Source organism: Rhinichthys klamathensis, unplaced genomic scaffold (assembly GCF_029890125.1).
Source record: "Rhinichthys klamathensis goyatoka isolate OS25496 unplaced genomic scaffold, OSU_Roscu_1.1 h1tg000868l_1, whole genome shotgun sequence".
Taxonomy (NCBI): domain Eukaryota; kingdom Metazoa; phylum Chordata; class Actinopteri; order Cypriniformes; family Leuciscidae; genus Rhinichthys; species Rhinichthys klamathensis.
The window spans coordinates 424,962-449,259 of record NW_026607234.1 but is presented as its reverse complement, the minus strand read 5'-3'; the positions used below and the strand labels follow the sequence as shown (position 1 = coordinate 449,259).

Below are 24,298 nucleotides of genomic sequence, written 5' to 3'. Positions count from 1 at the left end.
GTCATTGGTATAAATTATTCTCAGGAAGAAGCAACTGTACAGATCTTTTAACTAATAAAATGTTATCATTATCTTTAGCTGTATGTATCTTGCTCTTATCTCTGCTCGACTCGTATTCCTTTTGATTGAACTTTTTTGGGTTCGTATTTAAAGGCTGAACTGGTAATGATTGGGTTTTAAAATTATTCCATTATAGTTGTTGAATTTATTACTCTATGAAAATGAACAATTTGAGCCATGTTTGGAAAGGAAAATGATTGTCTGAAACCAAAACTCCTGAACATGCTTTGGATAAAAGCATCTGATACAAAGGAAATGTTAGGAAATATAATATTAAGGGCTTATGAAATAATTTAAATATATATTTAACAAAAAAACTAAGCATTATATCATAGGGACATGTTTAACACTATAATTAGTGTCTTGATTCCTGACCAGTCGTTAAAAGAAAAAAAGTAGGACAGTAATGTAGTTACCTTTTTGCACTGGCTGAAGCCTTAATAACTTTAAATTTGGTTGGATTAACAAATTATATATGTTCTTAAGCTGTATTAGTTATTTTAGGTGGCATTACTCGCATATCTAAGCCCCCAAACTTACACACACAATGCTGAAAGCACTGGACAATGACATAGGTGTAAAAACTCTGATTTCTGGTTAATGTACATGTATGTTCCCTATAAAATACTTTCATTTCAACAGAAAAGGCGACAGGAATGGGAGTTTCCTCCATGTAAAGCAACAGATGCAGCACAGCCGAGAACAGCAACACTTTACAATAAGACTCCACTAGTTAATGCACGAATATTAAAAATGAACAGTATATTTGATACAGTATTTACTAATCTGTTGCCATTTATAAAAACTGTTCATGTCAGCTCAGGACAATTAAATATCAAGATACCATGTTAGTAATGCACTAATAAATGTTGAAATTAACAAATTCTTTAGAATTTATTTCATTATTAGTTCATGTTATTAAATGAAGCCTTATTGTAGCATTACCCAATAAATGCCTTAACTTTATTTTAAAACCGTTTATATTAGCATTTTAACTGTTTTAAGAACTATCGGAAAGAAAGTGAATCTAAATGACTTAAATTCTCTCTTACTAGTGAACGCTTTGATTAACTAGAACTAGACCACAAACAGCATTTACAGTTTCAATTTTTTTTATTAAAAACTGCTTTAGTCGAAAAGACCGAAGCCCATGTCGTCATCAGACTCCTCAGACTCGTCTTTCTTCTCCTCTTTCTTCTCTTCCACCTTGGCTGTAATGCAAACAGAAGAGAGGTTGAGAGTGTGAATGAGATCAGATGCAGGTGTGAAGCGTCTGAATGAGTGTGTGTGTGTGTTACCTGGAGCGTCTCCTGCAGGAGCGGCAGCAACACCAGCGGCAGCGGCAGGAGCGGCTCCTCCACCGGCTCCAACATTACAGATCAGACTCCCGATGTCAACACTGGCCAGAGCCTGAACACACAACATCACACTTACACTCCAACAGGTGCACTACTGAAAGCCACAGTTCACCCAAAAATGACAATTAGCCCATGATTTACTCACCCTGAAGACATCCTAGGTGTGTATGACATTATTCTTTCAGACGTTATATGGCCGTACGCAAGTCGACTTATGCCACAAGAGTAACCCTGATGTAGATGTAGGAGTAGCGTGAGCTTTGACGCCTCGCGCTCGTCATTACGTTGTGCGTCAAGTTCAAGGGTTACTCTTTTAGCGTACGGCCGTCTGCTAGTTATTTTAGTCGATATTTTTCAGAAGCTTCACGTCAGAATGCCTTTATTAACCTCCCCAGAGCCGTGTCGAGGACTTTAATCACGGATGGATAGATGCGCTTTGACGGACTTCCAAAAAAATATACCCATCGACTCACAGAGCTTGTAAGAGCTAGGAGGACATTTAATATAACTCTGTCTGAAAGAAAAATGTCATACACACCTAGGATGGCTTCAGAGTGAGTAAATCATGGGCTAATTTTCATTTTTGGGTTAACTATCCCTTTATAAATCAACACTTAGGAAATTACATCACACTTACACTCCAACAGGTGCACTACTAACACATCAACACTTCAAATCAAGATGCACTACTTAAATAACAATGCTAAGATCCTCTGTAGAGCCGACTTGATAATTGTAGGGACAATGTTTCCCAAACATCCATATTTAATCATTTCCAATCTCTTAGATGGATCTTATAGATGCAATGGCTGAGAAATAAACTCACCTTAGCGAAGAGACCAGGCCAGAAGGGCTCAATGTTCACACCGGCCGCCTTGATCAGGGCATTGAGCTTGTCCTCCTGTAAAACACACAGATCAAGAACACACATTAGTTCATGCTTTCATTTGGATGCAGCACAATAGTAACTTACAGTGATGGTATCAGTACTGTCAAAAAGAAAAACACATGGTAGTACCACGGTACAGTGTGATCATGTGATACAACTGTATTCTTCCTAGAGTAAGATGTAAATACCATAATATAAATGTTGTAATCAACGTATTTGGTCAACACATGGTCATTATGTCACTTAACGTTACTATAGTAGTGTTGTGATTAGCATGGTAACGTTAACGTTACAGGAATATCAAGTGGTAATACTCTGTACTGTAGAATTACCGTCACAATCGCACATTTTACGACTTAAAAGAGTAAATCACTTAAGTTGTCCTGAATAATGGTGTAAAAAAAAGTGGTCAATTTTAAAACAGAAAAAGCGCGCGCGTCTTGTGTAGTTACTAGTTTCCCACAAAGCGTTCAGACTGTTTTCACACACTATTTAGGTTCTAATAATAACACACTGACTATGTGCAGTAACAAACTAACCTATATACAAATGTAAATCTCTGAAAATCACTAATGTATGAGCGTCATTATGTACACAGAGAGTGTCAAGAGTCCCGGATGTCCATGTCGCGCCGTCTGCGCGCGCTGAAACCCCTCACACTCACCGTTACGGTCACTTCATCATCATGGAGGATGAGAGCGGAGTAAATACAGGCCAGCTCGGATACAGATGCCATTGTTCTTTCAGCAGGTTAAGGTTTCAGACGTGGATGCCTAAATTTGACGGTGCTAGTCGCCGGATTCAAAGGCCTTAGCTTCGAGCGAAGAACCGAGCACCTCAAACACAGCGATGTCAGTGAACGGAAAGGGCCGAAAGGGGGCGGGGCGAAGGTTTATATAGTATTATGCGTCACTTCAGTGGGCGGGACTAACTCAGTGAGGAGAGGATGTGATTGGTCCGTTTGTTCTGCCAGTTATTTTTGACATCCGCGTGGTCATAAGAGCGTTGTATTTATTAGATATAACATTTAAATATAACTGGAAAAATGTAAGAAGTTAAACATAAAATAAAAATGTTCGTTTTTTTTATTTATTTACATGATAAATAAAATGTACATGGTATTTACATTGTACTTCAAAGTATTCCATGTAGAAACATGGTAAACCATAGTACTTTTTTATTCGTTTTTTTTATGTATTTGTTTATATTTATTAACACACAGTTGGTTCAGTAGTGGTAATAATATGTCAGTTACTGCTGAACTGTCATCATGGACAAGTAACATAAAAAACTACATGCAGGAATAAAGGCAGTGGAAGGCATGATTTGTTTAATAAAGTCTCTGTAATTAAGCAGTCGAATCACAGAAACACTTTTATTGGAATGGAACGCAAAGACAAACATACATCATACTCTCTCAACACACAAACAACAGTCATGTTACTCAAATTAATTCATATTCGGAAACAAAACAGATAATTAATCTGAAACTCTGGTCTTTTGGCACCCTTGTGATGTGGTCTTAATTACAAAACACTTTTTGAGACTGAATTCAAGGTCCCATCAAAATACATTCTGTAAATTTACACAAGCTTTTCATAGTTTTACTTCTTAACCTATAACTCAATATATAGCAACCGTTTGAACTGTGAAAGACGCTCCGACAGAGAGTCTCTGCTCAAAATCCTCTGTTTACTTCAGCAAAACTGAGCTCAAATAGACAAATGCAGTGTTGTCCTTCGGTTTTGAATCGGATGTCTGATCTCATGATAATGCCGAGCTGTCCTGTTGTGCCGATGTCAATCTTTATGGGATTTTCCTTTGGGCTCTTCATCGTAAGACACGCCGTACTCGTTCACTCTGGTTTTGTCCACTGGATAGAGCCTGAAAAACATCAACATCTCCTGCATCATCCGTACGAGTGCAAAGCCAGTTCAACATCAACGTCACACTATCAGGATCCTCACCATCTCTGATACAGGTACACGAGGAACACCACGTCATCTCTGAAACACGCCAGCCGGTGTGACGTGGGCATGGTGATGACGAACGCAAACACGTCATCGATAAACGTGTTAAAAGCCTGGGGAGAAAAACAAGTGTCAGATTATAAGAAAACTCAAACTCAGTTAACTAAAACCTCCAAACAGACAATGAGCTTTAGTTGTTAGTCAATATCAGTCAATAATACATTTTTTAATCTTAAAAATGTATATGATAAATTGGTTTATTAAATTGATAGATTTTATCTGAAACTGAATATACTTTGAGGATAATTTAATACATTATATTAAGATTTTTTATAAATATCATATATATATTATATATATATATATATATATCAGAGACACTATTTTATAGATATATAATTATATATAACTTATATAAAATAATTTATTAATAATTATTATATACAAAATGAGGACAATTTAACCACTTAAATTAAAATTTCACAAAATAAGAGAAAAACAATGAAAGTAATGTGTACTCAGTATCATGATTTTTTTTTATAAATTATAAAATATATTGCATTTTGTTTAGGTTATATATATATATATATATATATATACACATAATATACATATTTAAAATAATGTACAATCATATAAAATATGGAAATTGTTACACAGAAAACAACAGGTATTTATAAAATAGATTGCATTTTGTTTAGTTTTATATATATATTTATATTTAAAATAATGTACAATCATATAAAATATGGAAAATTGTTACATAGAAAACAACAGGTATTTAGTTTTCAGTTTTTTCATACTGCCAGTTTTTATACGATATAGTTTAAGGGGGTTTTAAAAGCACTAATATCTGCCAAAACAATATTGTCTCTTATATATCATGCATTATAAATGCAAACAGCATGAGAGAGGTTCACTGCGAACGATCGTCTCACCTTGTACATAAAGGCTTTCCAGGGCAGATGAGCGACTGATTTCATCTGTGAACACAAATGCATTGATTACAAACCCAAACATGAATCAAGCATCATTTCATGACTCTGAATGGACGAGGTATTTTAGACTCAACAAACCTTGTAATTTACAAAGAGTTGAGGCAGCATAAAGAGGAATCCGAAGGCGTACACTCCTGAACGACAACAACAATTACATTTCCATCTTTAATGTTTCTAAATCACTAAATCAGTCGAATAAAGCTACAAAATGCCACTTACCGTTGACTAAACTGTTAATAATCCAGGAGTACCAGCTGTGTGCAAACACATCAAATATTAATCAGTTGTGCACCTCAAATAACTTTTTCAGCATAACATGTTTTAGCAAATGTGACTCTTCACCTTTTGTACTTGACGAAGACGAGAGCGTAGCCGGCGCCGCCGAGGCACAGAGGATACAGCAGATAGGACAGGTACTTCATCGCCTGAGGGACAAACCAGATTCAAACGTGCCATACTGAGATTTATCAGCACATAATCATAAGACTGCGTTCTGGAGCTTGTGCTCACCAGTGTGTCATATTCCCCTGTTCGTTTCTCAGATTCGTCCTGTTTCCCAAACTGAAGGACACATCGGGAACAATTCACAGTTAGAGAATCATCACTGCTTTTAGTAACAAGACCATTCAGAGCAATAAAGAAGAGAAACCATAACGGTTTACCAGGAATGTGGGAGTCAAGCCCCTCCATATGACGTGGATTTTAAAAGCCTTTTTCACTTTCCACACCTGAAATTAATATACAAACATAATTTGTGTCAAGTAGATTGAAAGAAATCTGCAGTAAAAAGCACGAAAACAGGAGTGAGACTGACTGTACCTCTATCAGAGAGCCGACCCCAGCGGGAATCAGGACCAGGAGACTCGTCTGCTCGTCCAGCAGATACAGGAAGATCACGATAGTGCTGAAACACCTCCACAGCACTGACACACACACACACACACACACCTCACATCAGCACAGGCGCACACATCCAACAGTCTGATACATGCTAACAAACTCACTGAGCGATCGCGGCCATGCTGTGATAACCGATGCAAACCATGTCTGATTATTATACACATTTATGAATACCTATAAAATAAAAAAAATAAAATAAAAAATGAAACTGTATATACCTTGAGGATAATTTAATAAATGTTAATATTACATTAATTTATATTAATAAAATATTTATATTTATCTTAATTATTATATTATTATTCATATTTTAAATATGTATTTTTATTTTATTTATTTATATATATATATATATATATATATATATATATATATATATTACATTATACTGTATATATGATTATTTATGACATTTGAGTAAAAATAAAATGTAACAATTATTTAAATAAACAAATACATTATTAAAAAAACTTAATTATTAAATAATTAAAACAATTATTTAAGAATGTAAATTATTACAAAATTAAAAGCCATATCTAAAAACTGTATATACTTTGAGGACAATATGATAGTGATTATTATATTAATAAAAATATACATAATATGTATATATATTATATACCGGTATATTTTTTTATTAAAATTATTTTTATTAAAATCATTTTTGTTAAAATTATATATAAATACAATAATTGATACAAATTTGTATAGTTATTATGTATAATATACATATTTCAGGTGAATTTTACCACTTAAATTTAACTTTGACAAGATAACAGAAAAATAAACAGCCTTTCACTTCCTCAACAACACTTTGCATGTATTCGTGTGAAAGGAGGGTTCTAGTTCACAAACCGGCTTTGCTCGACATTCCCACCATGCTCTTCTTGTGCTTCCAGAAACTGATGTCATTTTTGAATGCCAGGAAGTCAAACAAAAGCTGGACAGAAACACAGTAATGTATGAAATATGAACCCGCTCAGACTCGATTAAGACGATATGATCGGTGTAAATCACATGATCTTACATGGAAAGCGGCCACAAAGAAGGTGAGGGCGAGGAAATACAGGTTAGTGTCCACAAATATTCCCTTGATTTCATCCGCATCCTTTTCAGTGAAGCCTAAAATACAAAGGAAAAATATCCCTGGGACTTTTATTTCCAATATTAATGTGATTTTACATAATTAAAGTGTTTATCAGTCAGATAAATAAATTATATGACATGATGGACATATAAATTATCTAAATGAATAATATTATTATTAATACATTTGATTCACTACATTTGATATTGCTTTTGATATTTCACATATTTTATGAAGTAATAAACCACTTAAGGCCACGCAATTAATCAGGTTTTTTTTATGTTTGAATTTTTGCATACTACATTTTTGAATAAATATAGTATAAAATAATTGTTCTCAGAAATTTAACAAGTTTCTGTACATCTTGTTTAATAATACTTATTAAAATGCTTATATATATATATATATATGCATATATCAACCCTATTACATTTTTTTTTTGCATGTGTAAGTATGTGTGTTCATACATATAAATATAAGCAGTTTAAAAACCCTATTAAAAATCATTTTTAAAAAAATCATTGTGGCCCTTAATTTCACATCAAACCATTTAATTTTAATAAGAGTTTAATAACAAAATAAATATTTTTTTTGCATGTATATAAGTATGTCTCTATTTACAGGGAATTTATCAAGGTTTAAATGGTTTTACGTGAAATTAAGGGCCAAAATGATTAAAAAAATTAAAAATTAATAGGGTTATTAAAATGCTTATAATCATTTTAATAACCCTATTCTTTTTTTTTAAAACATTGTGGCCCTTAATTTCACATCAAACCATTTAACTTTGATAAATTCCCTTTAACACAGCCTTGCATGGCTTATTGCTTAAATTACCCATGTGTTGCAGTGAACACATGGGTAATTCAAGTCCCAGGGATATTTTTCCTTACCGAACTGTTGCAGTGAAAAGACGGCGTCCTGCATGTGTATCCAGAAGCGCAGTTTCCCCAGAGCGATGGAGTCGTACGAGATGGTCAGAGGCAGTTCAGTGGAGCTGCTGTTGATTTCCTGCAGTAAACAGTCACACACACACACACACACACACACGTTCACTACAGGAGATAAGAGAAGACAGCTGGGTAATGTAGAGAATTAAAGACGCAGTACCATCAGATCCTTCACTCGGTTACTGAGCTCGTCCACAAACAGCAGCGGCAGGTAAATCATCTTCCTGCCGTTCTGATACCTGAGGACAGAAACACATGAAAATCATGACCAAAATCTTGAGATATGAGATTTATCATCCCAAAACCTGTATAATCACACATCTCTATGTATAAAAGTTACATATATATTATATCTAACTTTATCCTCATACAGGTGAAACTCAAAAAATTTGAATATCGTGCAAAAGTTCATTTATTTCAGTAATTCAACTTAAAAGCTGAAACTAATATATTATATAGACTCATTACATGCAAAGTGAGATATTTCAAGCCTTTATTTGTTATAAATGCGATGATTACGGCTTACAGCTTATGAAAACCCCAAATTCAAAATTGGAATATTGTAAAAAGGTTTTCATAAGCTGTAAGCCATAATCATCAAAATTATAACAAATAAAGGCATGAAATAACTCACTTTGCATGTAATGAGTCTATATAATATATTAGTTTCAGCTTTTAAGTTGAATTACTGAAATAAATACTGAACTTTTGCACGATTTTCGAGTTTCACCTGTACATACAACACTTTAGCAAATTTAAGTTTCCTGATTTTTTTTATATCGTTGCAAAATGTAATTATATCATCATCCAGATCTTTATATAAAGTTGGATATACTATAAGTATGTCAAAGTTTATCCACACACATACACTACACTTGCATAGAGCGATATATAGTATATAGCAAATCTCAAATGCTTGATTGCTTGTAACGTCGCAAAATGTAACCATATGATCATCCGGCTCTTATGTGCTAAATTTGACCATACAAGGCATGAAGATATTAATATATTATAAACATTAACATCATGACTTTCTGTAAAGCTGCTTTGGAAGTGTGTGTTTTGTGAAAAGCGCTATAATAACAATACCTTCTATTTATAGGCACCTTTCAAGGACACCGTACAACATTAAAGTAAATCAGTAAAATACAAAGCTATGTATGCAAACACAGACATACAGATCAAACATAAAATCAACAAATCAAATCACTTAAAGCTATTATAAACTGATCAGTTTTAATCTGAGCTTTAAAAAGGGAAATTGCAATAAATTTGACGTGGTAAAATCCCTGTAACACCTGGCAACTCTCTCACGGCGTGTTGTTGTATCGTGAAAGAGCCGCTGGATGTGTATGATATGAAGAACTCACACTCTCATGTAGCGGTGCACGTCTCCAGGAAGAGCCTCTCGATCAAACTGGAAGTTTTCGGACACGACGTTCAGCGTCAGACGAGAGCGCCAGTGAGAGACGGGCCGCTCCGGATCCGACTCGCTGCTCTGCTTTTGCTGATCCGGACTCTGGATAGCAATCGGATTCATTGATATAATGCAAACACAGCTCTTTGTTCAGGATCAAGAAGTGACCCAGCAAGCAATTTTGCGTTTAAAGGGATACTTCACCTCTGGAAAGATGAATGTGTATTTAAAATGGGTCATTTATGTAGAAGAAATGTGAAATTATTTTTGAATTTGGAGCTTTCTAGACTGAGAAAAGCCAGAAAATGTATTTTTGGCTTATGTGGATGAAAGACAACAACTCCCAGAATGCACTTGCTTCACTGCCCTAGGAGGCCACGCCTACCGGTAACAAAGTGCAGTAGTTAAACAACAAGTCTAGGCTACTAGTGAGTCTCTGTGATGAGTCTGCCGCCGAAAATGTGTTTCGAGATCGCCCAAAATGTCCGGGATTCGGCTTTTGCGTTCTACAGTCGCCATTCATCATGTTTACTGTGGCGAGCAGGACGAGTGAGGGCCGCGGGAGAACGGCACGAGGCCGGTGGCGTGATTACTGATGAGCGACACCTGTGAGACGCACTGGTCTTCTTAGCAATGTTAAAACGCACATCAACCGATCACTTGTTTAGCGCTCATGTAAACACTACATTCAGATTCACCAATCGGAATGAATTCAGTTAGATTGAAACAAAAGGTGTGCATGTAAACAATGAATGGCGACTGCAGAAAGCAAAAGCTGAATCCCGGACATCGACGGCCGGACATGTCCGGGAAAAAGAGGATGGTAACCCCTACTCAGGGCCGTCGCTAGTGGGGTGAAAGGTGGTGACAATTATAGGGGCCCCCGCTGCCCAGGGGGCCCCAAAAAATCCAGCAGTTATACTATTTAGGCCCCTGTAGTATGAATAATTCTAATATTTATATTAGTTGTATGCCTGAGATTTAAATGAAAACCACAAAAACGTGCAATTTGGTTAAATATTTTTCCAAATATCTGCTTCTCTTACCTCCATAAAAATGGTTTAGTCCGACCTAAAGTATTTATTAATTATTCAGTCAGAGTCAGTGACAAACATCAGATGGACCCAATAAAATTGTAAGTCCCGCCCCAGCTCGTGAACAGAACCAATCAGAGTTGAGGCGGCAGAACCTGAAGTTAATGATGAACTTGGTGGAAGAGCAGGAGACTGACTGACTGAAAAATGTCGGGGAAAAGGAAACATAAATCAGGGAACCAGAAATGCCAGGAAAAGACGGAGAGGGAGGCAAGGAGAGTGGTTGTATCCCAGTCGATCAAGACGTTCTTAAAGCCCGGTAATATTGTTATTTCTCTGGGAATTAGAAAACTTCCGTCTAAAGTCTGTCGTGTACAGTCATTTTTTATTATCGTTGCGCGCCGCAATCGACCGAATGATTACGTGGTCTAAATTCCTGTCTTTTTACACTATTGTAACTAGAGTTTTAAAAAAATTACACGAGTCACGACGCATTGCATTATGCATCTGACCTGCCGGCTGATGATATTTAAAACATAGAGAAAACACGAATACAACACACTGCACTTGGATGAATAAATGTATTCGCTTTATTTAATAATATTACCAGTTCCATATTATCTTTATTAAAAAATAAGACAATGAATGGTTTTATTTTTTGAATTAGACTGCATTCTTGTCAATTTCTAAATGTTTACTTTTTGATTTATGAATTATAACAGACTGATGGGGAAAAAAATATTACTTTTTAAAAATTGGTTTTATTATTATTTAACAATTTCTTGCTTTTTTATTAGTTGTAATTTTTATATAAACATTTAACTTTTAAAATAAAGGTTTTACAACAACATCACCATCTTCTGTTATGTGGGCCTCCATGTTCATCTATTGTACAGTATATGATATTGGTGGAGGGTGGTGGGGGCCCACATCAATATTTTTTCAGGGGGCCCCGAATCCTCTAGCTACGGCCCTGCCCCTACTACTCAGCTTTCTCCACAGAACAAGAGCCTGCTAGCTTAGCTTAGCTTCCAAAAAAAGTTGTCTGACACTATGTGTACATTCTGTGAGTGAGATCCCACCCTCTATGGGCGGGTTGAGAGCATGCGGGACAGCCCCTACTACTGGCTGTAGTCTTTAGCCTCTGGACAAAAAATCCTCCGATGACGCAAAATGACGATTTTTGCGTCATCGGAGGATTTTTTCCAGACAAAAAATACATAAATCTCTCGTCTCAGGGGGATATGAGGGTGGAAAGCACATATTCTTGGGCTATGATTCAGATGCTATTAGACTTTCACTGACAACCCAAATTTTTCCTTGTTTTATAAAACGGATACCGCTAGTTACGTTCCTTGATTCTGATTGGTTGAGCCGCATTCAAAGCCGTTGTAAATGACTCAAACACACACCTGTGACCGCATTAAATTAGTGTTACACACACACACACACCTGTGACCGCATTACATTAGTGTTACACACACACACACACACACCTGTGACCGCATTACATTAGTGTTACACACACACACACACACACACACCTGTGACCGCATTACATTAGTGTTACACACACACACACACACTCCTGTGACCACATTACATTAGTGTTACACACACACACACACACACTCCTGTGACCGCATTACATTAGTGTTACACACACACACACACCTGTGACCGCATTACATTAGTGTTACACACACACACACACACCTGTGACCGCATTACATTAGTGTTACACACACACACACTCCTGTGACCGCATTACATTAGTGTTACACACACACACACACACTCCCGTGACCGCATTACATTAGTGTTACACACACACACTCCTGTGACCGCATTACATTAGTGTTACACACACACACACACACACACCTGTGACCACATTACATTAGTGTTACACACACACACACACCTGTGACCACATTACATTAGTGTTACACACACACACACCTGTGACCACATTACATTAGTGTTACACACACATACACACCTGTAAGCGCATTACATTAGTGTTACACACACACACTTCGTTGCTGCATGTGTTGCTTGGCAACCTCTTCGGAACTACATTTCTTGGCGGAGGAATAAATGTGTTACAATATAACGTTATATTTTTTGTTGCTGGTGTTTATTTTAAGAATAAAATAAATATTAAAATGAATATTTTTAGGAGTAACCGTTTTATAAAAGCAATAAACCCCTTGAAGCCGTGATTTACAGTGAATTTAGAACAGCTAAGGGGGTTTTAGGCACTAAACGTCGTAGCTAACAACGCTAAATCCACTGTAAATCACGGCTTCGCGGGGCTTTTTGCTTTATTAGACGTCTGGGCTGTGTTTGGACGGCTATTAAACAGAAGATTGCTTGCTGGGATGTTTGCTGGGGGTGCAGCTCACCTGTGGGTCGTCCTGTCCCGTGATCAGGCTGATCTCGGGAGGCTTCGGCATCATGTATGTGGTCAGTTGCGTGACTAGATGCACCTGATGCGGATCCTGCCATGGCGTGACTCCAGCCTGGTGCACAAACACCATAGCGTACAGCGTGCCGTTCTTGCGTGTCTTCTTCGGCAAAGACACGTTAATTAACCTTAAAAAGACAGAAGTATAACTGTGAGAAAGCCAATCTGGTGAGCAATAGTTGTCCAGAAAGCACACAAATGAAGCCCTACAGGACAGCAATGCAGAGTAACAGTGATGTGATGAGTTACTACTGTAGATCCCATGGCTTTCCTGTACCTCTCAAACCTGGTGTTCACATCAAACTCTTCCTCTCTGTGGATCAGACTGTGTCCTCCGTCAGCGTTCGGTCTCAATGCAGTGTAGACGCTGAGCTGAAGAAACACATACAATATATCACTGTTATTGCATATATTCCTATTGTTTACGGAAATATATTTTGTACTGTATAATGCTGATTATATATGTCTGCTAATTTTCAAACTGGAGTCCATGGGGAAAAAATTAAATGCAAATAAATAAATAAATTATTATCTAAATAAATAAATAGGGTTATAATTATATTAAATAAATAAGATCATATTAAAATAAATAAATAAATTAATAGAAATTGAATTAGAATAAAATACATAAATTAAATATAAATAAATAAATTAAATAGATGAATACAAATTATATTTAAATAGATAAATAAATAAATAAAATGTATAAATTATAAAATATATATATTAATCAAATAAATAAATGCATTTTAGATTAAAAAAGAAATAAAAAACATATATATTAAAATTTTACTTCTAACTTTAATTAACTTCTATATAAATAAAAAGACAAATAAATTATGGATAAATGAAATTGAAAAGAAATTATATAAAACATCGAACAGTACAGTGCTATAATGAGTAGAAAAAATTAATAATGAACTTAATAGAAACTAAATATTTCCCAATTCAAATTTTAGACAGAGAAACTATATACATTCAATTTTTGAAAATGAAGATGATCGGGGGTCCGTGACATCTAAAAGATTGAAAACACCTTTCTCACATTTAATATTACATGAATTAATATTTATGTTATTTATTATTTTTTAGTGCGCATCGTTTGATATATAGTATGTCCACCCATTAAGACCTGCATAGGCCTGTTTTCAGTGGTTTCACATGCATTGTTTATAAGATAAGTTGTAAATACACACATATAACAGCAGCGCATGAGAGTCTCACCTGCAGTCGAGGTTTGCCGGCCAGGTAAGGTGAGATACAGCTGTCAGTTCTGGGGTTTTCGCAGGGTTTAGTGTACACAATCCCATACATGACCCAACATGTGTGCAGCACATACAGGAGGAACACCCCCACGATCAGGCTCGTGAACGAGGCTTTAGGAAACATCATCACTGCATCAATGCCAGCACACAGATTCAGTGGACAGACCTGAGCAGATGCTGCTGATCAACATGCTGTTTGGACGGGAAATAATGATGAAGAACAGGATTAGATCAGCTGTCAATCAGTCCTGGTGCACTGCCACTAACACACGTCACTCTAAACACACACATTATAACATCTGCAGTCTGTTATTCTGAAGTTTGATCCGGGTTTCACTCCAGCATCCTCAGAAATCCCGTGTAAAGTCATCGGCGATTCCTCATGATGTAACGCACGCGTTTAATTCCTTTAATTTATCCCTCGATTCAATTTTGACGTGATGTTTCAATGAGCGCTCATTTCCGGGATTCACTTCCTGTTGCGGGGTTGCCAGATTTGATCAACTCAACTATTTAAATCGCAAATAATTTTGCTGTTTTGACCAAAAAAAAACAATGTAAGTTCGGTAAAACCTTTAAAAACTATTTATTACGACACTTATTCGGAGGTCCATAATCCAGACGTTGATATAAAGACTTTTAAATGTATTATCATAATAAAAAATGTAATATAAAATAATATTCAACCTCATTTTTATTCACATAATATATTAGTTACGATTAAAGTTACATATAAATAAGATTTTATACGTATTTTCTATTATGTGTAAATATTCTGTTGATTGTGGGAGTGTAGTGGCAACACTTGCATCGAGTGTTCTGCTTCCGCTTCGCACAGGAAGTGATTCCTCTCATTGCTCTGGTAGCGTCCGACGCTTTTTAGTCGTTTTGCGCTATAATTTTTTCTCACTTCGGTGGAGGATTTTCACTCAAAGTCCACCGCCAGCATGAAACTCGTCAGGTAATAAACTTCTATAGGTCTCATATAATCAATATCCACAAAGTATCTGCAACGACATGCAATATAATTGAATGGATGGCGTCAGATTTTATGTAGCTGTTGGTTAGCTGTTAGCTTCAACAGGCGGGAATGAATGAATGTGTTTGTTTGTTTGAATTTCTGCCATTACTGGTATGTTTTAAACGCAGCTGTGTGTTTAATTTACATGTCGTGGGTTTATCCCTGGATTTATGAAATCATGCATTTGGGACATTAGTTTGTAGGAGCTGGGCCTTACATTTAACAAACGCAGCAACAAAAACAACCATTTTTAAACGCCAGTAACATTTGATGTAGCTTTTACTACAGATGCAATCTGCTAAATACAAATATTCCATATTATTATGCAAATATTATACAATTAAGTGCATAGGTTTAAACTAAGTTCAATTACGCAATCAAGTTTCCTACAAATATTATGATAAAACAATGAAGACTCTTTGTATACACGTTAGTGAATTTGACGAAATGCCTCAAATGTGATGTTAGTAAGTTACTACTGTAAGATCTGTTTGTTGTTATGATGAATATGTGCTTCAGTCTTTGTTTTTGGTTGTAATCCCACAGGTTTTTGATGAAACTGAGCCATGAAACAGTCACCATTGAGCTGAAGAATGGCACACAGGTTCATGGCACCATTACAGGTAATTATGATTTAAAATAATGCTAAGTGGGACAAAATATTAGTTATTACACTGGTCTCAAGGTATCTGCTTCAAATTTGTGTTTAAGAAGAATTCTTAAAGGGATAGTTCACCCAAAAATAAAAATGATCCCATAATTTACTCATCCTAGGTGTATATGACTTTCTTCTTTCAGCTGAACACGGTTATAATAAATAATATCTCGGCTCTTCCCAGCTTTGTAATGGGAGTGAATAGAGCCTGAGTTTTTGAAGCTATCATAAAAGTAATGCATACGACTCCAGTGGGTTAATAAAGGCCTTCTGAAGGGAAGCTATTGTAAGACAAATATCCATATTTAAAACTTTATAAGCTATAATCACTGGCTGTACACGCGTTCACGAGAGAGTCAAGTTCTGATGGAAGGATGACCTCTGACCCCACCTACAATATAGGTGTAGCGTAAGCTCAGGAGAGAATTTACAAACACAGAAGTGCAGAGGATAGAGCCAGACAAAACACTGGTCACGAATTCAGAGTCTAAAACAAGAAAAATGTCAAGAGGTTTTTGATATAAGAGAAGAGGAGCTACGTCATACGTGGGGTCAAAGGTCACTCTTCCGCCTGGACTCGACTCTCAAACTCTGAACGCGTGTACGGCCGTTGCCGGACGCCAGTGATTATTGCTTATAAAGTTTTAATTATGGATATTTTTCTCACAAAACGCATCGCTTTGCTTCAGAATGCCTTTATTAATCCACTGGAGTCGTATGGATTATTTTTATGATGGATAGATGTGCTTTTTTGGAGCTTTAAAAACTATTGATTATTCAATGCCATTCTAAATCTGGGAATAGCCAGGATATCTTTTAATATAACTCTGATTTTGTTAATCTGAAAGAAGAATGTCATACATCTAGGATGGCGTGAGGGTAAATTATGGGAGATTTTTGAGTGTTCTATTACTTTAAGTTGAACGATGGCTTTACACTTTCTCTTTGAATCGTATGAACAGGTGTGGATGTCAGTATGAACACTCACCTCAAAGCTGTGAAGATGACCCTGAAAAACAGAGAACCCACTCAGCTGGAGTCCCTCAGCATCCGCGGCAACAACATCCGCTATTTCATCCTGCCGGACAGTCTTCCTCTGGACACGCTGCTGGTCGACATCGAGCCGAAAGTCAAGTCAAAGAAGAGAGAGGCTGGTGAGTTATGGAAAATATCATCTAAACTGACCGACTTTGAAAATCAGGCATTGATTGATTTATTGTCTATGACAATGTATAATTGTTTTCTTCTCCTCCTTGCAGTTGCTGGCCGCGGTCGAGGAAGAGGACGGGGTCGTGGCAGAGGAAGAGGACGTGGTCGCGGTGGGCCGAGGAGATGAACATCTCAAGCCACTGTACATTAGTGCGCTTTGTACAGCATTTTTTTGTTCTTTATTTGGAGAATATTTTGATTCTGACTTGTTTGCATTTTGTACATTAAATTCATTTCTTTTGAAAGCTGTTTTGAGTCTTTTGTTTAAGTGCTGAGCTGTTTGTGCTAATACAAGGCCAGTGATGATTCTGGTTATTTTTCCACATTCTTATCAATAAACTGCTTCATTTAACTTGTCTAGTTGTGTACTGAAGAATGTTCTTTTTTTATTATTTTTTTTATAATGGCTAGTGTTGGGGTCTGGTAATATTTTTTCAAAAAGTGAGTTTAAACATGACTTAAATTAAATTGCTGTTCAGTTTATTCAGTGTATTTGTTGAAGTTGCTACTGAAAACCTTTCCGTTCACCATCACCTATCCTGAGTGTGCCGGTCATGGGAACTTGAAGTACAAGGGTTAGGTGGTTACAATTTTAATAAAACGCTTTCTATAGCTAAGACACTTTTCTCATGTTCATATTTCTGGAAACTGTAATTTAAAATGTCTTTACATTTGTAAAACATTTCTTTGGCTTAAAATTAATGTACCCCAACATTTACTAAACGTCGCTTTTACACCTTTCTAGTTTTAGCGCGAAAGAGTGGGACTTTTATTTTGAAAATTGTGGTCGTTACGCCGCAGGGGGCAGTTCTCCTGAGTCGATTCAAACCTTTTTGCGTTTTGTTGTTCAAAATGATCATTCTTTGTTAGTTATCATTAATTGTATTTTTACCAAATACAGTGAACAAAATTGTTCGCAGTTCCCACATCAGTATAATTTTTTTAATTTTTCTTGTAAAAGATTCCGAGTCATTCATTTCTAAAGAATCGGCTCACAGGAACGAGTCTATAGCGAAGGCTATGAAAGTCCAGTCCTCAGGGCTTGTTTTTGACGCGCTTGTTTTTCCCGTCACATCTCTATAAGCATGGCGTTAGTGAATATGTCATCCAGGGGTTTTTTCATGTATTTTGCTTATGGCAGTAATTTACTGAAAGAGAGACTACAACTGAAAAATCCATCAGCTGTGTTTCACTCCGTCGGCAGGATACAGGTAAACAAACACATAATTTGATGAATAATTACCATATTATTCTATCAATGAAAGGACATAAGCACATAGTACAACAAACTTATATCCACATAGAAGTCGAGTCTACGTTACATTTACCTTGGTAGTAGCCTACCAGGTCCCTAGTGAGTGTTACTGCGATAAAATTGTGGAGAAACTTAATTTGTCACTCACTGTCATAAAAACAACCAATTAAAAATAAAATAGAAAGGTTTTGTAAGGAAATTGTATTTTAAAACAATCTTTACCATGGTAAATGTGTGTGCATTTAAAAAAAATAATCTATGTAATTACTTGTACAAAGACCCCATTTATACTGTGAATTATATTATATGTCTAAATTATTTACACAGTACACTGATATGACGAATAGAACCTTTTAAGGTAACACTTTAGAATACGGTTCCTTCGTTAATGAATAACTACACAGGAACAAATGAGTAACACAATATTAACAATCTAGTAACTACTATTAACTAACAAGAAATTCTGATTAACAAATTAGTAATTAACAGCGCACAGATGAAAGTGGTAGTTCACTATTAACTAATCAATAACTAGGCTACTTTTTTTTTTTAATGCTTCCCAGAGAACTACTGTAAGAATCATGGTAACTAACTAGTAATGACTCAAGTGTTACTACATACTTACATACTGTGTCCCAGGACTACAGGCTGGATTTCGGTCTTTGGGGCGACTGCACGGACTGCTCTTGGCACGGTGGAGTCGCATCCATACAGGAGAGTGAAGGGGACGAGGTGTGGGGGGTCGTGTGGAGGATAGACGACCAAAACCTGCCCAGTTTAGACCGGTGAGATCACCTGCCATTGTGATGACTGCCAAAATCACTTGTATTTACAGTATTGTATCAGTATTGTATTGGATATTGCACCCTTTCCACAGAATAAGAACAAACTCAAATCAGTATTTCATGTCAATTTATTTATTTTGTAAGTAGCTGTGTAACATGCTTGTTTACTGCACATTATCTTCTATAACATTATACATATAGTGGAAAAGTTAATTGTTTTGTAGGGTACAACAGGGATAAAGGCACACCTTAAGAAAAATGCGCTTTTTACTAATCCAATAGTGTATGATAGAATACACTTAAATGTGTGTATCAAAGTTTTGATACAAAACTGAAGTAAAATGTTTTGAATAAGTTAATAATTGTACGAAGAATTAGAATTTTCCTGTTTTATTGTAAAAAATTTTTTATATATATTTATATATTATTTGCTGCAGTTGTATATTTGTAATGGTTTGTGCCATACTCTCTTGGAGCTCTACTATTACTAATTGAGTTCAGCTGATTATTGCTAATTTGTAATATACAAAGAAAAGGGCGAATGTTTGTTGTAATGTGAGCACTGAAGAAAAAAATTGTGCTGAAACTTCTCCTCATGCTTGTCTAGCTTTAAATTCATGTGCACCTTGCACTTTTTGCACCATGCAGTTTATAAAATAAATACAAAATTGCAAGACTTAATTAGCCTTAAATGAATTCAGTCTTTGCTCAGCAATTTTCTTGTTTGTTTGCAAAGTACAGAAACAAAATTATATAAAAAAGTAAAGATTCTGAAAGCATTGAATGAGATCCCATAATAATTTAAAATAGCTTTACAGTAGTAACAACAAATTATATTTTATTATAATATATGATTAATATCACATTTTTAAATGATTGGTTTTTATTATAAATATGATGATTATCTCTAAGGTGGACACCCAAATTAATATATGAATTTTACCATCTGAATGAACCATGAACCATATCAACAAATGGAAAAGTCAGCCATATTATCAGTTCATTTTTGTGCCCCATGCTTTTACATATTCTGTTATTGAAAAAATGTTGGTTTATTTTACATTGAACAAAACTGAAAAAACATTTTTTCTCAAAATATAGTCAACAATTTTATAGATTTTCATATACTACATAAATCTACAACATTTTAAAAAACATTAAATATTAGATTAAATTAGCGCAGAATCAACTTTGCCTTGCTGTCCAGTGTCCACCATAGATATACATAATAAAGGCTAGATGTCTCGTCCGCGCTGCTGGCCAATAGAGGTCGACGTCCGCACCTGGCGGCCATCTTGCCACAGGCAGCTCGCTCACCAGTAACATTGTGTTTTAATGGTGCATGTACTTTTTAAATAACCATAACTTGCTGGATTTTCTACCGTTTTTCAAACGGTTTGGTTTGTTATAAACGTCAGAGATGTAGTTATGCATACTTATGAACAATAAGTGTATAAATAAATAATCATCCAGAATTATAGCCACGTTAACGCTTGTAAGAAACCAAATTGTTTGTAAATCCGTCAAGATTTCAACGAGATAAGAGTATTTGTGTTCGTGCGGATCACTCATCTTACGTCAGGCACCACAGAGCCCGCCAGAAAGCTTGCCTGTGACAAGATGGCCGCCGGTGATGACGATAGAGACTCCGCCGTAAGACATCTAGCCTTTATTATGGATATCTATGGTGTCCACAATCCCGTCAAGGATCAGCCAGATTTTTATGCGCATCTTCAAAAATGGTTGTTAAAAAAAGTGCTGAGGTGAACTTTTGTGCCATCTAGTGGTTTGAAGAAGATTAAAGACAAATGAGTCTTTTACCCCGGTGTGCCTTTAGCCCCTCTGTAACCTACATAAAATAGCATACACATGCATGTGCTTCAGACAGGAACAGGTTCATGAAGGAGTGTATAGCCCATTAGAGGTCAAAGTAGAGACAAAAGAGGAGCTGGTACTCTGCCGGACGTACAAGATGAACAATTTCAGACCCTGTCCAACTTCACCACAGTATAAAAAGGTACATTTTACTGCCCATCATAAGCCTGACTGACCAAAACAAATCATAACTGGATTATGTGCTTTAATTGGAGATTAAGATGTTCCCAATATACGTGTGTTTTAACCTATATTGGTTTAAAGGGGTCCTATTATGCTTTTTCACTTTTTCAACTTTAGTTAGTCTGTAATGTCGCTGTTTGAAGATAATAAAAGACCTGTAAGGGCACAAAGTCCACTCCAAAGGGAGATATTTTATTTAACAGAATCCACTTTCCAAGAACTACAACTAACGACTAGTTTTGACTGCGACAGCTTTGTTTTTTCTTAATCTTATGAAGTCACAATGTTACTCATTTAAATAATCTCTGCCCACGGAATACGCAAAAAAGGGGGTGAGGTCTGGTTGAGAAGATGGCAAAGAGAGTCTTTTTTTTCACCCTGTTTCCAAAACTCACTGGTTTAACAATCCTATGGCTGGCGAACTTAGAGAGATTAAAACTGATTTTGAACACTGTTCCTGAACATTATAACCCCAACGAGTTACAATGCAGGCTACACACAAGCTTCTCTTGAAACGAAACAGTTTTGTCGGGACAATCTGTTGTTTTGTGGATCACAACTTGTAAGTTCGTCTTATTTTTTCTAGTTGCGTTTTCTATTAACAGTTCCAAAATAAGTTTTATGTTTTATTTACACCTGATCAGATGCTCGCAGTTATGGTAAGGGGCGTGATATTTCCAGAATGCGCTAAGTGGTGCCAATAACAACACATTATCACAAATTTCATATTTCGGAAGGAGGGGCTTCATCGAAGCAGGAAATAAACAGCGCGCTCGGGCCAGACTGTGGAGAGAGGTGTTGTAATAATGTTAAAGCTGCAGTCCGTAGCTTTTTTTGGGTTAAAAATGATCCAAAATACATATTTGAGAAAATACACAACCAGCCAGTGTTCAAAACTCTCTGCTTGCCTTAGCTCGATTCAGAGCGGTAAGCTTGTAATAATGTTTTTAACTCCAGTGGTCCTGGTGGATTTCCACGGGAGATTCAAGCATGTCTTTGCATCATTACGTCACATCTGTACACACACATCTGTACACACACATCTGTACACATAAAGAAGAGTCTCGGCTAGTATAAACTATATTGCGTGTGAGGATCCTGGAGGTGGAGATTTATAGCCTTTTCTCACAGCACTTGGTATAATTAAACTTATCAATTTGATGGCGGATCCAGAAAGGTTCAAACGACAATCACCAGTTACAACAGATTCACCCGCTGTAAAATCCAAAAGACTTCGTTCGGACTTCAGAGTGGCTACAGAAAAAAAGAGACTGCAACCGGACCCGTGCGAAAACAAGGATACATATCGGAAGGACATTACAAGTAGTCACGCAATGCTGACGTTGAGAACAAAGTCTAATTTGCATGGTTTTGATTGACAGCTGCACACTCTCCTCAAACAGCCGCGCTTCATTGTGTTCATCCGCGCTGTGCCGTGTCGAACTACAACTCACATAAAGTTGATAATTCCGCGAATAAGTGCAATTGCAAATTTCGAACAGAGATGGCGACAAAGAGGAAAAACTGCGGACTGCGGCTTTAAATATGTGCATTTAAAAAAAAAAAATTTTTACAATCAAGCATGAAAGCATATTCTAGTACATCGGTTCCCAACAGGGGGGTCGGGGCCCACAAGGGGGCCCCAGCGAGCTCTGTGGGGGGTTGTGTCATATTTTGAAAAGTTTTGAGCAATGAGTATTAAATAAAAGTCCTTAACTTTTTTCTGTTCAAAATTTACAAAATTTATATAATGAGCGAATTCATCATGAATCCATTTTCCAATCCGTGTTTTTGTCTTATCCTGAACCACTATGGTACACCTATAATAAGTGTTTACATTGGGACTATTTTACACTGGTTCGGATCGCTGCCGCTGCGGAGTAGCCCAGTGCCTGCGTGACTCGTCATAGACGTACACAGAGAGAACTAGTTCGAGCTACAATGTTCTTCCCAAAGACGCATTATTCTGTTAATAAACGCAAGTTTATTATCGCTCGCTAAAGCGCCAAAAGCTTAAAAAATAAATCCTCACATTGATAAACCTCACAAATAACATGCAAGTATTGAGGCCCCAGACAGCAGTCATTTAGTAATAGCCTATATTCTTTCTCTTTTTTTACCTACACACTAGTGTGAATATATGTTTGCATTTCAAATAGGGCCAATTTATAGGCTACTCCTAGGCTTACGTTTTTAAATTACAAAGGGCCTACTGATGTTTTTGTTTATTGTATTTTCAAAATTATAGGCTATTATTTGTGCATAAACATATCTGGCTATAGTAATACCGTTTGTTTGAAAACAACATATTTTTTCATCCTTGCTGCAAGCTTACAAGAGCGAAAATATAATTAAATGTGAAGGGGGGCCCTAAAATATTTTCTTTGGAAAAGGGGGGTCTCAGACAAAAAAAAGGTTGGGAACCACTGTTCTAGTACACCCCAAAAACAAAATAAAGACTTCGTAAAAGGGCATAATACGACCCCTTGATGATTTTAGACTATTAACATCTATGACTGTCGAGTTGCATGACAATCATGAAAAGTGTCAATGATGAATCTCTTATTCATATGATTGTTTATCTCGTCCTATTCTTCATCTAGGTTGTGTGTTTAGGGGCTCAACGGAACGGCTTGCCTCAAAATTACATTCAGAAGCTTTTGGCATTGGAGACAAACAACTACAGCGGCACTTCCATACTGGACCAGATTACAGACATCGAGAAATGACCTGTGGGAACTTATGCTTATTTTTACCTTATTTATCAAGTCTGTTATTAATAAATGCACAGATTTTAACCAATGCATTGGATTGAAATATGCTGTAATTTGGTTTGAACAGAAGATACACATATAGTTTCAAACAATATTATTATGTTAAATGGGGAACCAGTATAAATGTCAACAGGAATAAAAGA

General features: G+C 36.2%; 4 protein-coding genes across 4 annotated transcripts; 2 read left to right on the top strand and 2 right to left on the bottom strand.

Annotated features, from left to right (window-relative positions):
- Positions 1 to 1,154: 1,154 nt before the first annotated feature.
- rplp1 (ribosomal protein, large, P1) lies at positions 1,155 to 3,186 on the bottom strand. The gene is made up of 4 exons (XM_056243933.1): positions 2,972 to 3,186; positions 2,245 to 2,319; positions 1,359 to 1,470; positions 1,155 to 1,271 (listed from the first exon to the last, which is right to left on the bottom strand). The coding sequence occupies exons 1-4, from the start codon at positions 3,041 to 3,043 to the stop codon at positions 1,189 to 1,191; spliced, it is 342 nt and encodes a 113-aa protein (XP_056099908.1). The 5' UTR covers positions 3,044 to 3,186; the 3' UTR covers positions 1,155 to 1,188.
- A 480-nt stretch (positions 3,187 to 3,666) lies between these two features.
- clptm1l (CLPTM1 like) lies at positions 3,667 to 14,876 on the bottom strand. The gene is made up of 17 exons (XM_056243940.1): positions 14,358 to 14,876; positions 13,411 to 13,505; positions 13,072 to 13,261; positions 9,583 to 9,731; positions 8,373 to 8,451; positions 8,156 to 8,273; positions 7,203 to 7,297; positions 7,031 to 7,115; positions 6,095 to 6,198; positions 5,938 to 6,003; positions 5,786 to 5,836; positions 5,618 to 5,700; positions 5,495 to 5,529; positions 5,354 to 5,409; positions 5,216 to 5,260; positions 4,275 to 4,390; positions 3,667 to 4,191 (listed from the first exon to the last, which is right to left on the bottom strand). Exons 1-17 carry the CDS (start codon positions 14,523 to 14,525, stop codon positions 4,107 to 4,109), a joined length of 1,620 nt encoding a protein of 539 aa, XP_056099915.1. The 5' UTR covers positions 14,526 to 14,876; the 3' UTR covers positions 3,667 to 4,106.
- Positions 14,877 to 15,205: 329 nt separating this feature from the next.
- On the top strand, positions 15,206 to 17,528 carry snrpd1 (small nuclear ribonucleoprotein D1 polypeptide). Its single transcript, XM_056243931.1, has 4 exons — positions 15,206 to 15,359; positions 15,966 to 16,042; positions 17,037 to 17,228; positions 17,334 to 17,528. Exons 1-4 carry the CDS (start codon positions 15,346 to 15,348, stop codon positions 17,408 to 17,410), a joined length of 360 nt encoding a protein of 119 aa, XP_056099906.1. The 5' UTR covers positions 15,206 to 15,345; the 3' UTR covers positions 17,411 to 17,528.
- An 810-nt stretch (positions 17,529 to 18,338) lies between these two features.
- On the top strand, positions 18,339 to 24,145 carry ggcta (gamma-glutamylcyclotransferase a). The gene is made up of 4 exons (XM_056243934.1): positions 18,339 to 18,494; positions 19,178 to 19,323; positions 21,208 to 21,340; positions 23,985 to 24,145. The coding sequence occupies exons 1-4, from the start codon at positions 18,369 to 18,371 to the stop codon at positions 24,108 to 24,110; spliced, it is 531 nt and encodes a 176-aa protein (XP_056099909.1). The 5' UTR covers positions 18,339 to 18,368; the 3' UTR covers positions 24,111 to 24,145.
- Positions 24,146 to 24,298: the final 153 nt, after the last annotated feature.

Coding starts and splice junctions, on each gene's coding strand:
- rplp1 (XM_056243933.1), bottom strand. CDS start 3,043: ATGGCATCTGTATCCGAGCTGGCCTGTATTTACTCCGCTCTCATCCTC. Junction 2,320..2,971: donor ATGATGAAGTGACCGTAACG/GTGAGTGTGAGG, acceptor TGTGTTTTACAG/GAGGACAAGCTCAATGCCCT. Junction 1,272..1,358: donor TCCTGCAGGAGACGCTCCAG/GTAACACACACA, acceptor TTTGCATTACAG/CCAAGGTGGAAGAGAAGAAA.
- ggcta (XM_056243934.1), top strand. CDS start 18,369: ATGGCGTTAGTGAATATGTCATCCAGGGGTTTTTTCATGTATTTTGCT. Junction 18,495..19,177: donor ACTCCGTCGGCAGGATACAG/GTAAACAAACAC, acceptor ACTGTGTCCCAG/GACTACAGGCTGGATTTCGG. Junction 21,341..23,984: donor CTTCACCACAGTATAAAAAG/GTACATTTTACT, acceptor TTCTTCATCTAG/GTTGTGTGTTTAGGGGCTCA.
- snrpd1 (XM_056243931.1), top strand. Junction 16,043..17,036: donor GGTTCATGGCACCATTACAG/GTAATTATGATT, acceptor TCGTATGAACAG/GTGTGGATGTCAGTATGAAC. Junction 17,229..17,333: donor GTCAAAGAAGAGAGAGGCTG/GTGAGTTATGGA, acceptor TCCTCCTTGCAG/TTGCTGGCCGCGGTCGAGGA.
- clptm1l (XM_056243940.1), bottom strand. CDS start 14,525: ATGATGTTTCCTAAAGCCTCGTTCACGAGCCTGATCGTGGGGGTGTTC. Junction 13,262..13,410: donor GTGAACACCAGGTTTGAGAG/GTACAGGAAAGC, acceptor TGTCTTTTTAAG/GTTAATTAACGTGTCTTTGC. Junction 5,530..5,617: donor GTCTTCGTCAAGTACAAAAG/GTGAAGAGTCAC, acceptor GTTTGCACACAG/CTGGTACTCCTGGATTATTA.